Source organism: Engraulis encrasicolus, chromosome 2, assembly GCF_034702125.1.
Source record: "Engraulis encrasicolus isolate BLACKSEA-1 chromosome 2, IST_EnEncr_1.0, whole genome shotgun sequence".
NCBI lineage: Eukaryota > Metazoa > Chordata > Actinopteri > Clupeiformes > Engraulidae > Engraulis > Engraulis encrasicolus.
Window position 1 is genome coordinate 54,334,786 of NC_085858.1, and position 16,311 is coordinate 54,351,096.

At 45.9% G+C, this 16,311-nt stretch overlaps 2 protein-coding genes across 2 annotated transcripts in view; both read left to right on the forward strand.

Annotated features, from left to right (window-relative positions):
• srcin1a (SRC kinase signaling inhibitor 1a) overlaps positions 1-12,579 on the forward strand; it is a 165,305-nt gene extending 152,726 nt beyond the window's left edge. The window contains exons 21-22 of the mRNA XM_063218661.1: positions 4,519-4,659; positions 12,515-12,579. Coding sequence (XP_063074731.1) covers positions 4,519-4,659; positions 12,515-12,520 — 147 coding nt within the window. The 3' untranslated portion in view covers positions 12,521-12,579. The remainder of the gene's footprint in view (positions 1-4,518; positions 4,660-12,514) is intronic.
• Positions 12,580-12,730: 151 nt separating this feature from the next.
• LOC134465161 (uncharacterized protein DDB_G0271670-like) lies at positions 12,731-15,246 on the forward strand. The gene is made up of 2 exons (XM_063218674.1): positions 12,731-12,742; positions 12,829-15,246. Exons 1-2 carry the CDS (start codon positions 12,731-12,733, stop codon positions 13,750-13,752), a joined length of 936 nt encoding a protein of 311 aa, XP_063074744.1. The 3' UTR covers positions 13,753-15,246.
• Positions 15,247-16,311: the final 1,065 nt, after the last annotated feature.

Genomic DNA, 16,311 nt, shown 5'->3' on the forward strand with positions numbered 1-16,311 from the left:
AGGGAGAGTAATAAGGGAATCGAGGCAAAGAGGTAAAGAGAAAGAAACAGAGCTCAAGCTGAAGGTCTTTCTGTGATTGTGATGTATCTGGGCTCAGTACTCTCTGGGTCCCATGGCTGGTCCCAGATCAGTTAACACCATGTAATTGACCTCAAGATCACTGGACTGGACAGACACAGGGTGACATCTTCATTCACTCACAACAAAAGTCTTACATAGCAAAATTGTCTCCGTGGCCAGGGATAGTGTGGTGTTTAGAAGCTGTTTCATTGCCATCGATATGAAAAGCAAAACATCTCATAGTGTAAGCGTAGTTTTTATAAGAGTTGTATAAAGTAGAGGTACTTTTACATTATGTAATTACAACACTAGTAGTATACCACTAGTGTTGTAACGACATCCATAAGAGTACTTCTACTTCTACTATATTCAACTCTTTTTTACTCTATTTTAGTAAATCATTGAGCATTAATATAAATGTCAGGTATAGTTCCTTCCATTCCACTCCATTTCTGCTTCCGTAAATTCAGATATCCATCCGCTGACCAAGCGTGACCATGCTTTTATTCACATGCAGTGTACATACTCTAGACACACCACCTCAGTGGCGTCTCTGACATCACATAACCTGCCAGTCCAAGCCCACGATTTTAGCGGTGACACACGGGAGGCCAGAGGTAATCAGGACTTCATAAAGTAAGAACCGTGTCACCAGGGGTGGAAAGTAACTAATTACATTTACTCAAGTATTGTACTTGAGTAGCTTTTATGAGTACTTTGTACTTTATGAGTCGTTTGTAAAATTAATACTTTTACTTGTACTTGAGTACATTTTGATCCAAGTACTTTACTTAAATACATTGGGACCTGGCCTGAGTACTGAGTAAAAAAAATGACAGAGAAACAAAATGTCATGCAAAACAATGCCACAATCTGCCAGAAATGAGAGACTATGCAGGATGACACACCGATTTCCAGTATTTTACTATCTTGGATCAATGCATGGGAAGATTGCTGGTGCCAAGCAAGAGATAGAGGTTATGGAGGACAATATTCAAGAAAAAGAAACATTAAATTATCGAGAGGAAAGCCAATTAAAAGTAACTAAGTACTTTTACTCAAATTACATTTTTAGTGAATTACTTTTTACTTTTACTTTAGTAGATTTTTAGATAGGTACTTTTACTTTTAGTTGAGTAGGATTTAAGAAAAGTAAAGATACTTTTACTTGAGTACAAATTTTCTGTACTCTTTCCACCTCTGCCTGTCACCAGGGGTGGACTGCTGATGATTTAAGCAAGGCCCTCCACTCTCTCCTCTTTATGTAGTGGTATTAGTCCTCATACCACTAGAGGAAACCTCTCAGTGTCAGATTTAAATATTAATTTTGTTTATTGTGGTCAAAATATTAGTTGACTAAAAATGTTCTACACAGTCTCACCCCAAGTAGTCAATATCTGAGTACCTTTGACCAGACTGCAATTTTTGACGTCTTGGGTATTCCTTCCACGTCACATTTTGACTATGTCCTCAAAGGCGCCCCCTTGTGGCAGCATAACGTCATTGAGGTTAGGTTTAGGAATAGGTTTAGGGTTAGGCCACATAGTCAAAATGTGACGTGGAAGGAATACCCAAGACGTCAAAAATTGCAGTCTGGTCCAAGGTAGTCAGAAATTGACTACTTGGGGTGAGACTGCGTTGAAATGTTTCATGGTCTCTCTCAATGGCTGAAAAATGCCCGGCTTGATTTTTTTTGACCCAGTCACAGATTTGATTTTTTCCAACCAAGTTCTGAATCAGCTAATCATCATGAGCAGTCAAGCACCTGAGGTAGGGGCCTCACCTCGGTTAAAAGGAGAAATGACACCCCTCCACTGGGCCTATAATTCTTGTGATTGCTTAGACATGCTCGATTGTCCAGTCTGATCCCAGCCTTAAACCAAGTACCGTTAAAAGGTTTAGTTAGTTGGAATATTACACTTTGTAACACTATAATGCTGCACTATTCTGGCTGGCAGGGATGCCGACAGGGGAGGGGACAAAGGGGTCAATTGTCCCGGGCCCAGGGACATGGGCGGCCCTGAATTGGGTCCTTATTATATTGTATGCATTGAGTGGAGGGGAGTGGAGGGGGCCTTTCAGATGGCTCTGTCCCAGGCCCAGGCAAAGCTGTCAGCGGCCTTGCCAGGTGGCATCTACACCACTACACCAGATTTTGCTGCATATAGAGGAGCTTTGCAGGGAGTAGGAAAGAAACATGACCCCACATAACTGTGTTAGCTGGCTGCTCATGGGTAGATGATACATCTGGGGGAGCTTAAGGCTCCATGATGATGATGATGTTCAAGCATTTGACATGCACTGCAGTAAGGTAGCCTAGATTTTTTTTATCGCCCCGAAACCTGCAGTCAAATCAGCACTTTCAATTTCTGGCACTCCAGTGACTCATGTTGCTCCCTGTGTGCCTCCGCGAGCATCACAACACAGAAAGCACTGGCTCAGGACCAGCGGAGAGAGAGCAGAGGGAGCAGAGCTTGTTAAAGAAGCCAACCAAGCCTCCACAGACACACTAGTGCTACTGCACACATTTTAACGCACACACACACAGACGCACTCACACGCGCACGCACGCACACACGCACGCACTCACACGCACACACACACACGCACACACACACACACACACACACACACACACACACACACACACACACACACACACACACACACACGCACACACACACACACACACACACACACACACACACACACACACACACGTGCACCCTGCCCACCCCCCAAACACACACACACACACACACACACACACACACACACACACACACACACACACACACACACACAAACACACACACACACACACACACACACACACACACACACACACACACACACACACACACACACACACACACACACACACACACACACACACACACACACACACACACACACACACACACACACAGCCGCAGATATATATATATTATATTGGACTTGTGCAGTCTAGGTATATATTTAACAGCGTTCCGCACTCCAGAACTGCCATACACTCCAGAGGAGTTACTGATTATTGCCTCTGGACTCTGCAGTGATTTTTTTTCTCCTAATGTGAAATTTCTTCACATCCCCCACAGCCCTCCATCAGACGTGTATGGTGAAGTGTAGAATTTAAATATATATATATATATATATATATATATATATATATATATATATGTTCATTTTGTAGTTATTTATGAGTAAGCTGGCACTGCAGTTGGTTGTGTAGAGCTTTCTGTGTGTCTGTATATAAGGCTGTTAAAGTGATACTGTCCCATTTTTGGAAACAATGTTACACCTCCCCTTGAGTTGAATAATAGTGTTTTACCATCCTCCTATACTTTCAACTGTTCTCTGGGTATGGCAGTGCAAATTTTACCTTCAAGCTAGCAGTTAACATTGAGTCCTATGAGACCAGCTAGCGGCTAACTGGTCTCATAGGACTCGATGTTAACTGCTAGCTTGGAGGTAAAATTTGCACTTCTATACCCGGAGAACGGTTGAAAGTATAGGAGAACGGCAAAACCCTATTATTTAACTCAAGGGGAGGTGTAAAATAAGCTTATTTCCAAAAATGGGACAGTATCACTTTAAGGGTGTTGCAGCTGGCTCTTGCTGGACATCATGAAGGGGACTACAGTTTGCAGTGCATTGTGGAAGGGATGCAGGGCTGGATTGGGACACAGAAAAATCAGGCCGAGCATTTTTCGGCCAAGAGCGGTCTGCCAGGCGTTGTGAGAGACAATAAAGCTTGTGGCAATATTTTGAGCCATCTATTACGAGCTATTTTGACCACAACAGGCAAAATAAATATTTAAATCTGACTCGGGCAGGTCAGCTGTAGTGTCATGAGGTCTGATATCACCACATTTACTGTAGGGGAGGACCAGGCCAAAATCATCAACAGTCCACCGTGCAAATGCTCTGTAGGCCTTATATCCAATCCAGCTATGGACAAGATTCTCAATGACAGCTTGCTGCAATTGTTTATTGTATGGTGTTTTTGATCAAAATGGTAAAAAAAAATAAAAATTGGTCCACTTCAAAATGGGACAGGCTAACTCAGGATCGAGCCTCACTAAGCCTAAAAACTCTGTATTACCTTTTAACTTGCCAATTCTCACAGTTTTGCGCCAAAACTTTCCTTTAACCTCTTTCTGGCTTACTGTCTTTTTCATGTTCTTTTGGGTGCTTCTGTCTATCAATGACGCAGACACAGGAGTTCACCTGCATGTCTGTGACCTTACATACAGTATATGTAGTATGTGTGGCGGTCTGCAAGGATGTGTGACTTTGATTTGATTTCCCTTCTTGAGTTGTCAAATCTGAACGCTATCATCAACAGCATTAGACACTGTTTGACCTTGACCGTGAACTTGACCTTACTTTAACATCCCTCTTACACTTTCCTCTTCTTCTTTTGCTTGCACCCTCCTCCCCACTTCTCATCTCCAGGGTGGAAACGGCGCCTCCTCTGGCAAGTCATCATCCTCCTCGGCAGCGTCCCGCCTGAAGCACCTGCAACAGGGCAACCCTGAGAAGAGTAAGCTGTCCAAGCAGCGCGAAGAGTTCCTTAAGAGTCAGGGACAGCTACAGGTACATGACCCCTGACTCCTGACCCCTGACCTCTGACCTCTGAACCTTGAACCCTTGAACCTTGGCCCATAGACATGGACACTAGATGCTGCACTAGATGTATTCAGCCTTTTGGTGTGGCCCAGCCATGGGCACTGCCGTGATATTGCCTTGACAGTGGTTGATGTCAGCAATAATATATAAACATGCCGGCGATATGATTTGACCCATTTGTTGCAATACAAGGTAGTGGTCAACGCAGTATATCTAGTGTTCATATCTTTGCCCCTGGCCTGAGCCTCGATAACTCCAACATGACCTCCAAAGAGTTTTGCATAACGTTGATGTCCGGCAGAAACCTTGTCACTCAACGTTTCAGTAATTAATTCATTATTTCTTTATCCCTCTGGTTGTGTTACGGTCAAAAATGACCGTTTTGAAACTTCATTCTTCAATAACTTCTCTATTTTTCATCGTACACAAATGACACTTCATGATATCCTCCAGCTTACCTATTCAAATGGTCAAAATGAAAAATAATGAAATTCCGAAAGAATTGTGGAAGACACACCAACTTGTTACATTCATGGTGTTTCGGTCAAAAATGACCATATCATTAATTTACATCTCCCAAAGTTATATAGGCCTACAGTTATATTACATTTAATTTACTCTCATATTCTTTTTTATTAGGCTTTTCAGAATGCAACCATATGTGCCACATTAGTATAGATGTTTACAGTTAGTTGAAATACTTGAAAAAAGTAAAGGTGTTCCAAACAGCCTGAAAGCCTCTGAGAGGCCCTAGACTCCAGAGGGTTAATAAAAACGAATTGGTGCAAGATAAGAAAACAAGTCTACAAATCACTAAAACAAAGCAGAATAACATTTAAATCACATTGGAAATGTTTCAAAAGGATGTCTAAAAGGTATTAATCACAAAATATGCAAATCAGATTTTTAATCAATGTATTATTACCTTTTTTTGTGTAGGCGGTCAATTTTGACCGTTAACACCAGTAACCGTGTTTCTAACACAACCAGAGGGTTAAGAGTTAAAAAATATATACGTATAAATCGGTACTAATCATCAGTTTCATAATTTGCTTAAAACCCACTTTTAACAATGCAACATGTATGTAAAATTTAGAAAATAGTGGTTTTAAATGGATTTTTTTAGTTTAAAGGTCTCTGCCGGACAGCAGTGATGAGCAGCTAAGCTTCTTTCAGCTGGAGACCTTAACTCTTTGGATAACAGGACCTACATGAATGAGAATCTTTACAGACACACTGTGTCTCCATGATATCTCAATGACCTTTCACTCTCCAATGCATTAACCATGCATGTTTTATTACCCCACCTCTGACTAGGGCCTTATGTGTACACCAGTGTTTTCACTTGATTGAAATCACTTCTGAGTTTCATCTCATTCTTCACTATTCATCTAATTTTTTCCCCTATAGTTCATTGTCAGATATTACAGTACTGCCAAATACATTTAAATAACACACACAAACAACTCCCTCCATCTATTTCATGCTTTCTCTCTGTTCCACGTACACACACACACACACACACACACACACACACACACACACACACACACACACACACACACACACACACACACACACACACACACACACACACACACACACACACACACACACACACACACACACACACTCACAAACACTTTTTTGATTCCGTCTCTTGGATGATGCAATGAAATATACAAGAAACTGAATTATTCATGATTTGTCAGCACGCACATGCACCGCACGCTTGCACACACATGCAAAAAAGACACTTGTAGAGTCCTCCCAGCGGGAGTGTGAAGGAGTGTGTCAGCCTGGCAACTTAAAAGGGCTTTCTGTGTATGATCAGCATGCTAATATACTACAAGTCTATCAGCAACCATGGCAACAGAACCACCCACCCTTCAGGCTGTCAGCCATGTCAGGCATGTTTGAAAAGGGCATGATGTTGGCTATGTTCTATACTGCGGCGCTTGACAGGAAATCTGACAAATTCTTTAACATTCGCCCTTCCCGTTGGTCTGTCTGGGTGAACTCTGTTTGACTCTTTGAGGTTATTGTTTGTGGTCAGTTAGTCATCAAAGGGGACGGTGTTAAAGCAACACTGAGCGATTTAGCTTTTTCAGTTGGCCAACTGGTTGGAAATGGAATTTGTTCTTAAAAAAAAACAAAAAAAACAAAAAAACAGACAGATGGCTCCTACAAAAATGAAAATCATGCCTAAGGAAAATGGCAAAGTTAGTTCAGAGGTGCCTTTCACACTGATACGATATTTTGCTATTTGCATATATATGCAATAACAACTGCACAGTGTATCTCAACAACTAAAAGTTTGAGCTAGACAGCAGGCCATACAGCCTGGACAAGACAGCATATACCGCAGAGGCATTGCGTGTGTGTCCTTGGCAATGGACTCAGACCTTACCTGTCTGAGAGGTTATGTCTCATATAAACAAACTTTTAGACTGTAGCCACAGACGCATCAGAACGCTTGAATGATGTTGCAAATACAAGCACATCATGCTCACTTCCGTCCAACAGAGCAGCGCGCTCTCTCTCTCTCTCTCTCTCTCTCTCTCTCTCTCTCTCTCTCTCTCTCTCTCTCTCTCTCTCTCTCTCTCTCTCGCTCTCATTTCCCTACTCCATGCCCCCTCACTTATTTAGCCTGCATGTGTATGCATCAGTGGCCCAGCAAGTTGACAGCAGGATACCTGGCAGAGCCAGAGCACAAACACCATGCCTCACTGACCTAATACAGATTAGAGGGAAGCCTGCCTGCCCCGCGAGTAAACATCAAACTCGTCTCTTAGCTCTCCCACATTAAAAAAAGAGGCCATTTTCTTCTTGTTTAAAAATGGGGTGTGTGCACATGTTGTTTGAACTTACCAGAGATAGAGCACATCCCAGCACGTATAACAAAACGTTTGTTTTACGATCCCTTCCTGGACTCAAAAGTGGTTTGTTTGAGGTGGGAACGCTCAGATGAAAGGAGACGAGGAACTCCAGGGCATTGCCATTTACCAAAATGGAAAAAAGCCTTTATTGCATTGGCTCGGTTATATTAGCCCACCCCATAATAATCCCATATTTGGAACAATTCTCATACCAATGTTACTGGCTGTTTGCTAGACAGCGAAAGAAAACACAAATGCATTTGGTTGCGTATGGGTGTGTTTTTTTCTGAAGTTCCACATATGAAATGCAATAAACTCACACACACCCACATGCAGCATATACAATAATATTTATTTTGGTTTTTGGTCGCACGCACGCAAGCTCTCATACACGCAAGAACACGCACACACGCAAGCATGCACGCACACATGCACGCACAGGCACACGCACGCACGCACAAGCGTGTACACACACACACACACACACACACATACATTTCACCATCTCTTTTGTTTTGCATACAGGTATTAAATATTTACTTTCCATTGCCCATGCTTGCTCATGCTGACTCAGAGGTTAAGAGTTTGTTCTTGTGAAGTGATGCAGTGAACAGAGATGATTAATAGTCAAGCCAAGAAAGAACTCGTATTGTTTCAGTCGTGGGCAGGCTGTATAGGTTTCAGTTGGCGGTGCTGGTTAGAGTACAGTGTCTAAAGGGAAAAGATTCAAGCTTCAGAGGAGGCTTGGAGGGGTATCCTTTGGCATCTCTCAAGAGCAACTGAGACGAGAGAGAGAGAGAGAGAGAGAGAGAGAGAGAGAGAGAGAGAGGGAGAAAGGAGAGAGAGAGAGAGAGAGAGAGAGAGAGAGAGAGAGAGAGAGAGAGAGAGAGAGAGAGAGACAGAGGGAGAAAGGAGAAAGTCGAGAAAGATACCACAAGAAGCCAACTGTAAGAGAGAGAGATTCAGATAGAGATTCAGAAAGGAGGAGTAAGACAGGAACAGAGAGAGAGAGAGAGAGAGAGAGAGAGAGAGAGAGGAAAGTGAGATAGAGAGACACAGAAAAAGAGAGGAACCAAGAGAGATAGAGAGTGACTAAACAATTGAGAGTGGCAGAAAAGTACACAGTGAGATGGAAAGTGAAAGAGACAGACCAAGAGAGAGAAAAAGAGAGAAAGAAATAGAGAGCTGACTGTGCCTGTACTGCACTGCAGGCTGTGTGTGCGTGTGTGTGTGTGTGCGTGTGTGTGTATGCCTGTGTGTGTGTGCGTGTGTGCGTGTGTGCGTGTGTGTGTATGCATGTGTGCGTTTGTGTGTGTGTGCGCGCCTGTGTATATGTGTCTGTGCGTGTGTGCGTGTGTGTGTGTGTGTGTGTGTGTGTGTGTGTGTGTGTGTGTGTGTATGCATGTGTGCGCGCCTGTGTGTATGTGTCTGTGCGTGCGTGCGTGTGTGTGTGTGTGTGTGTGTGTGTGTGTGTGTGTGTGTGTGTGTGTGTGTGTGTGTGTGTGTGTGTGTGTGTGTGTGTATGCATGTGTGCGTTTGTGTGTGTGTGCGCGCCTGTGTGTATGTGTCTGTGCGTGTGTGTGTGTGTGTGTGTGTGTGTGTGTGTGTGTGTGTGTGTGTGTGTGTGTGTGTGTGTGTGTGTGTGTGTGTGTGTGTGTGTGTGTGTGTGTGTGTGTATGTGTCTGTGCGTGTGTGCGTGCGTGTGTGTGTGTGTGTGTTTGTAGGGGTGTGGGGCTGCAGCTTATGCCAGAGCACAGGAAGTATTGCACCATTGGAAGGCATTTTGTAACAGTAATAACACAAAGAGACAAGCTCCCACATCCATCTGCACAGAAAGCAGAGGGCTGCAAATATAGGCCCCTACGTACGTGTCCAGCAATAGGATGGATTAGATAATGATAGAGTGGCTTCTTTCTTTCTCTTTCTTTCTTTCTTTCTTTCTTTCTTTCTTTCTTTCTTTCTTTCTTTCTTTCTTTCTTTCTTTCTTTCTTTCTTTCTTTCTTTCTTTCTTTCTTTCTATCGTTTTTTCTGTTTTGATATCTATTGTTATTATCTATCTATCTATCTATCTATCTATCTATCTATCTATCTATCTATCTATACAGTACATATTACAGGGTTTTGAGGAGAGCAGGGGTCTGTGTTTGCCTCTGCTGGTGCTGTGTGGAGAGGATGTCTCCTTCAGTGGAGCCCAGTGTTAAATGGAGTGGAATCAGTGTCCAGTTATACTGTTACTGCCTGCCCAGTAATTGCTTAAAGCACAGTCGACAAGGCTGTTAAATCTCTCTCTTTTACTCTCATTCTCTCTCTCTCTCTCTCTCTCTCTCTCTCTCTCTCTCTCTCTCTCTCTCTCTCTCTCTCTCTCTCTCTCTCTCTCTCTCTCTCTCTCTCTCTCTCTCTCTCTCTCTTTCATACATGCACGCTCATGCAAACTCATGAAAGTGCTACACACACACACACACGCACACGCACACGCACACGCACACCCACACACACACACAATCGCTCTGCTTTTGTTTCATTTTCCCTGGCCTTGTCTGCTTCTGTACCTCTTCCATTATTTCCCCCCATCTCTCCACTTCCTTGTCCTTAAAGGCTCTTTCTGCTGCCCGCTCTCTTTCTGCTTGATATCCTGTGGGGAAATAAAGGCAAAATTAAAGCTATTATTTTACCACAAAGCACTATGTCTCTCTCCACGCACCATGCACGTCTATCATCCTCCCTCGGCTTCTCGTCCTCACGCAAGCTTTCTTTATCCTCTCCCTGTCCTCCCTCCTTTCCTCTCCTCATCTCCCCTCTCCTGTCGTACGTACTCTCCTCCCCTTCCCTGTCCTCCTTTCACCTCTTAAATTCTTTTCAATTTCTTAACTACCGTACTCTCCTGTCCTCTCCTCCCCTCCCCTTCTTTACTTTGCCTTTCACGGTCCTTCTCTCCTCTCTCCTCTTCTAGCCAAATTCTTATATGCCCTTCACTCCCCTCCCCTCTACCCTACTCCCCTCTTCCCTTCTGTTTTTCTATCCTCCTCTCCGAACTCATCTTCTCTTCTGCCATGTCCTCTCCTCTCTCCTCTTGTCTTTCCTCACCTCTAATCTCATCTAAGCTCTCATTTACCATACTCTCCTCCTAATTCCACGTCTTCTGTTTCCTACAACCTCTCTCTCTCTCTCTCTCTCTCTCTCTCTCTCTCTCTCTCTCTCTCTCTCTCTCTCTCTCTCTCTCTCTCTCTCTCTCTCTCTGTGCTGTAATTAGCATATTGTTTGTGCTGTGTTTGCCGTTGTTTACACGGTAGGGTGCAGCAGGTTAGGGTGCTCACTGCGCACCAGAAGGGGGTAAAGGCACCGCAAACAGCTACTTTCCACAGCCGCACCTGTCAACAGCATACCGAAAGCAGAGGGAGGGAAAACTAAGAAAGAAAGAAAGAAAGAAAGAAAGAAAGAAAGAAAGAAAGAAAGAAAGAAAGAAAGAAAGAAAGAAAGAAAGAAAGAAAGAAAGAAAGAGAGAGAGAGAGAGAGAGAGAGAGAGAAAGGCAGGAGGGAGAAGAGAAGAGAAGAGAAGAGAAGAGAAGAGAAGAGAAGAGAAGAGAAGAGAAGAGAAGAGAAGAGAAGAGAAGAGAAGAGAAGAGAAGAAAAGAGAAGAAAAGAGAAGAAAAGAGCAAAATAAATAAATAAGAAAATGCTTATCTGGAAAGGTTGTTTACTCGTGTTTGCAGTTGCATTGTGCTTGTGATAATAGGCAAGCAAATGGCTGCAGGCTGGAGACACAACAGTGTTTACCTTTACAGCTGCCTGGAATTCACTGGAAGTTAGAGAGGAGGAGAAGGCAGAGGACAGGAGAGAGGAGAGGAGAGGAGAGGAGAGGAGAGAAGAGATAGCAGAGGAGAGGAGAGGAGAGAGATAAAAAGGCAGAGGAGAGGAGAGGAGAGGAGAGGAGAGGAGAGCAGAGGAGAGGAGAGGAGAGGATAGGAGAGGAGAGCAGAGGAGAGCAAAATGACAGAAAAGGAACAGAGAGGATAGAAGAGGAGACGAGAGGAGAGGAAAGGAGAGGAGAGGAGGATGACAGGAGAGGAGAGGAAAGGAGAGGAGAGAAGAGAAGAGAGGAGAAGAGAGGGTATGAGAAGACATGAACGGAGAAAGGAGAGGAGAGGAAAGGGAAAATGAGAGGATGGAAAGGAGAAGAGAAGATGAGATGAGAGTGTATGTATGTGGATTGCTCAGCTCAGTGGAGGAGCTTGTAGTTGTGTTGAGAGGGAGAAGGAGGAGAATGAGGTCTACTGATTAATATTGATCTGCAGCAAGGCAGAGCACGCAGAGCAGCAGTGCACATTATTACTGTATAGGCCTCCAAATGTGCACACACCCATTCTAATACACATACACACTCTTTCTCCTCCTCTCAGACTCTCTTTTCTCCTCCTCCTCTCTCTCTCTCTTTCCTACACACACACACACACACACACACACACACACACACACACACACACACACACACACACACACACACACACACACACACACACACACACACACGCACAGGTGTGCATGCTCATGCAGTCATGCACACAACCAAGCACACGCACGCACCCACCCACGCACACACACAAATGACAACACAATAATAATAATTCTAAACACCATAATCACCGCAATCATCCTCATCCTACTCATCATAATCACTGGCATTATGGTTATGAAGCGATGATGATATTGTACATTTCAGTGCACGTGTCAAAGTTACCAGTATATTACCCCTGAGTTAACTGTGTCCTCTGTTTTGTGTCATCTGTCCCTCCATCACCCCCCTCCCCCTCCCCCTCCCTCCTCTACTCTACACCCCTTCACCTCTATCCTCCTGACCACGCACACCGCTCCTGTGGGACGTCACCTACCCTTCCCTGATGACCTTCGTGTCCTCTGCTTGACACCTCTGCGTGACCCCTGGGCAGCAATGAGTGACAGCAACCTGATCCAGCACAACTCAACCCAAACCCCAACCCAGAACCCAAACCCAAACCCAAACCCAAACCCAAACCCAACCACGACCCGACACCTCTCCACTGCTCTGTCATCATCAATGCTCTGATCTGCACACTAAAGCACCTATTTTGACCACCTCCCACTCCTCACTCCCAACCCCTCCCCCTAACCTAAAGCTCCACCAGATGTGCTGCTTAGTGAGATTGCTGAGTGTACGGTTGTGTGTGTGTTTTGTCTGTGTGTGAATGCAGTAATCTGTACTTCTCTGTGTCTGTCTGTCTAGCGTTTCTTTGCCTTTTTATCACGCTGCTCTTTTTTCTCATGGCATCTTTTCTCTCAATCCTGTCCGTCTCTCTCTATCTCTCCTCTTCCTGGCCTTCTTTTTCTCCATCACCTCGATTCTCCATGCCACACCCTTGCTAATTACATCCCCGGCCCCAAACCCTTACCCCCATCCTGTCTCCCCTCCTCCGCCCTCTTGACCACCCCTCCTGTGCCCCTGACCGCCCCCTATCAGTCCCTGACTGGCTACAGCGGCAACGGTTCCAGCATCCTCTCCGAGCCGCTCCTCACCGGCACCCGAGCTGCCAGCTTCTCTGGCCGCCTGCCCTCCTCCGGGGGCTCCATGACGTGTCCGTTCCCCCCGGGGCTGCGGAAGTACCCCCAGGACAGCAGCAGCAGCAGCAGCGGCATTGGCAGCGGTGCCGGTGGTCTGGGCGGCATCGGTACCAGGGCGTTCTCCTCCTCCTCCACCTCGCTGGGCTCGGCCTCCAGCCAGACGAAGGCGCTGCTGGCCAGCCTGGGGGCCGAGGCCCTGCTCCTCTCCAACACGCTCCGCCAGCGCCGCCTCCTCAACGCCGCCTCCATGCAGAGCAACGGCCGCTCGGCCTCCTCCTCCCCGGCCACCTCCCCCACCTCCGCCACCCACTCCTCCAACTCCTCCTCCTCGGCCGCGTCCCCCTCCCCGTCCCCGCTGACCTCGCCGTCGCCCTCCACCGCCTCCGCTTCCTCCACCTCCAACGCCTCCCCGTTCCCCTCTCTGTCGCTCTCCTCGCTGGGGCTGAAGGGTAGCAGTGGTAATGGTGGTGGTAATGGTGGTGGTGAAGGTGGTGGGCGCAGTGTGAAGTTCTCAGTGTCGAGCATGGGGCTGTACAAAGAGGCCAGGCCCAAGCCCCTGCGGAAGGCTGCGTCGTCCGAGGCGGAGTGAGTGATGAGAAGAGGAGAGAGGAGGAGGAGGTGTAAAACGAGGGAGTGGTGAGATTCCGGAAGAGGAGATATGAGAAGGAGGAGGAGGAGGTGGAAATTGTGGTTCAGAGGGTTTTTTGGATGGGAAAGGTACTAGCAGCACCCATATGCCAAAAGGAAAGACAAATCATTTCCCACCTTTTCCACTTGTTTACCCTCTTTCAAAGGATCCTGGAGACATTCCGAAAAACAAGCACACATAAACACACACACACACACACACATAGCACAGTTTTAAAGACATGACTCATTTTTCTTCCCAGTTTTGTTTCTCGTCTGCCATTTTTGTCTCTGCCAAGTTGTTTCGGCTTTTTAATTTTTCGGTGTCATTGTAATCATTCTGATTTTTGGAGTTCTCTGAAGCACACTTCACACCACACACATACACACACACACACACACACAGACACACACGGACACGCGCACACACACGTATACACATGCACACACACCATCTTCCATCCGCCTTTCCACCCCCTCACCCAACCACTTTCTCCATCTGCGGATCTCTCAGCCATCTGCGGCTCAGTTAAGAGACACTGAGCACAGGCTTGCCAGGCGTCCCATACAGCCCCACCCCCGCCCCCACCAAAAATGCCACAGCACCCCTCGGGCCATGCCCAGATCCCATCGCCCACCTGCCTGCCCATTCGCCTGCCCGCCTTTCCAACTGCTCCATGGACCAGACCCACTAGTCATCCATGCCAGGGGCTGCTGACAGGTTTGGGGCCGGCCCCGGGACAAAGTCATCTGGAAGCCCCCCCCAAACCCTCTCTCAATACATAAAGTGTAACGAGGACCCACTTTTGGGGCCATCTTCTCCCTGGGCCCGGGACAACACACCCATTTGTCCGCCCCTCTGTCGGCTTCCCTGCCTCCATGCCCTCGCCTGCACTCCTGCAATTGGACGGGAAGGGAGATGGGCCAAGGGAACCAGCTGGACCCAGACTCACAGCACATCACGCAATCACCCATTTGCCAAAATCTCACATCGGAATGTAGTGCAGAATGGAGGCAGCTCTCCGTTCCAAGTGTAATATTTATACTGTGAACTGTGTCACTTACCAGTAGAGTTGCAATAATAGCAAAAAGCAGTGCATTGTGTTTTTGGATTTGTGTGCAGATTTTTATCACTGTTGTTATCACAGATGAAAAAAAAATAATGGAAGAACCATGTCATCATGAAAATAGTGGGGAGAGGGAAAAAAAAAGATGTAGAAATGTGAAATAGAAAATGTCTGTGCTACTAAACCTGTTGACAGAAACTTTCAATCAACTATGTAGTTCAACACTGGTGCTATCACTTTGCTGAACATTTTTCAACGCTTAGTCTTAAAAAGTTTCACACTGGGCACGTTTCACATCTCCAGCATTTCTCCACGTACACACAAGCACATGTAACAGAAGCCCACGCATTCACTGCCTTTTGGTCAGACATTCCATGATGTCACTTTTTGGCCACCATCTTTTTTCTGTGTTTGTGTGTGTGTGTGTGTGTGTGTGTGTGTGTGTGTGTGTGTGTGTGTGTGTGTGTGTGTGTGTGTGTGTGTGTGTGTGTGTGTGTGTGTGTGTGTGTGTGTGTGTAGGTGTGTGTGTGTGTGTGTGTGTGTGTGTGTAGGTGTGTAGGTGGGTGTGTGTGTATGTAAAGGAGAGAAAGGGGAGTGCAGATAGAGAGATGGAAGGAATCAACATGTGAAAAATGCGTGTGGGCATCCGGTTGGCATAGCAACAGACTGGGCTGTGAGATCTTGTAGGCTGGCACCGCCAACAGAGGTCTGCATAACTGAGGCTGCGACTGTTCCTGGTGGCACCCTTGCAGCATCAAGCCCAATTGGCATCCTAGCCAAATTGGTACTTTAACCCCTTTGTGTAGAGCCTATGTTATAACCTCCCTGCCACCAAAATTGTAACGACCAAGTAACTTAATCTGTTACTTAAAACTCTCTGTTATGTCATAGCAATGTTGTTATTATGATGTAGTTGAGTGTTTTCAGCCATGAGTGAATGGGTCTACCAGCAGGCCCATCTGCGCAAAGAGGCGAAAGATGTAGTCAACACACAAAAGTATTTAAGACTTTTGTGTGTGTGAAAGAAAGAATGACAAGGTCTGCAAGGGACCAGTAGCACTACATAGTGTCAGCACAGCAGCACTGTAATTTCAGTCAGCCATGGCACTCTGAGACGAGCACAGGATATTGAAATGCAAAGCATCTAGCAAACTGTCAGTTATGAAGAAGCACAAGTAAAATTCTTAGCCTGAGGCAATTTTTACCATCGTTTTTTTTTTTTGTCCCCCTCTCTGTACCAACAACGGTACCAGAAAATTGAGGAAATGGGACCGGGTTAGTCACCCATGCAGAGCCAAGAGCTTTTGGGCACGGCGGCTGGCAGGATGAGCCTCGTCTCTACGGTGTGTGGGGTGGAGTGAGTCAAACTGAGCCTCTCCAGGAGAGGAAGGAAAGAGGAAACGGCATGTTCCACTGCCTCCCCTGCCACAGGGCTGGTGCTCAGACAGAAGAGG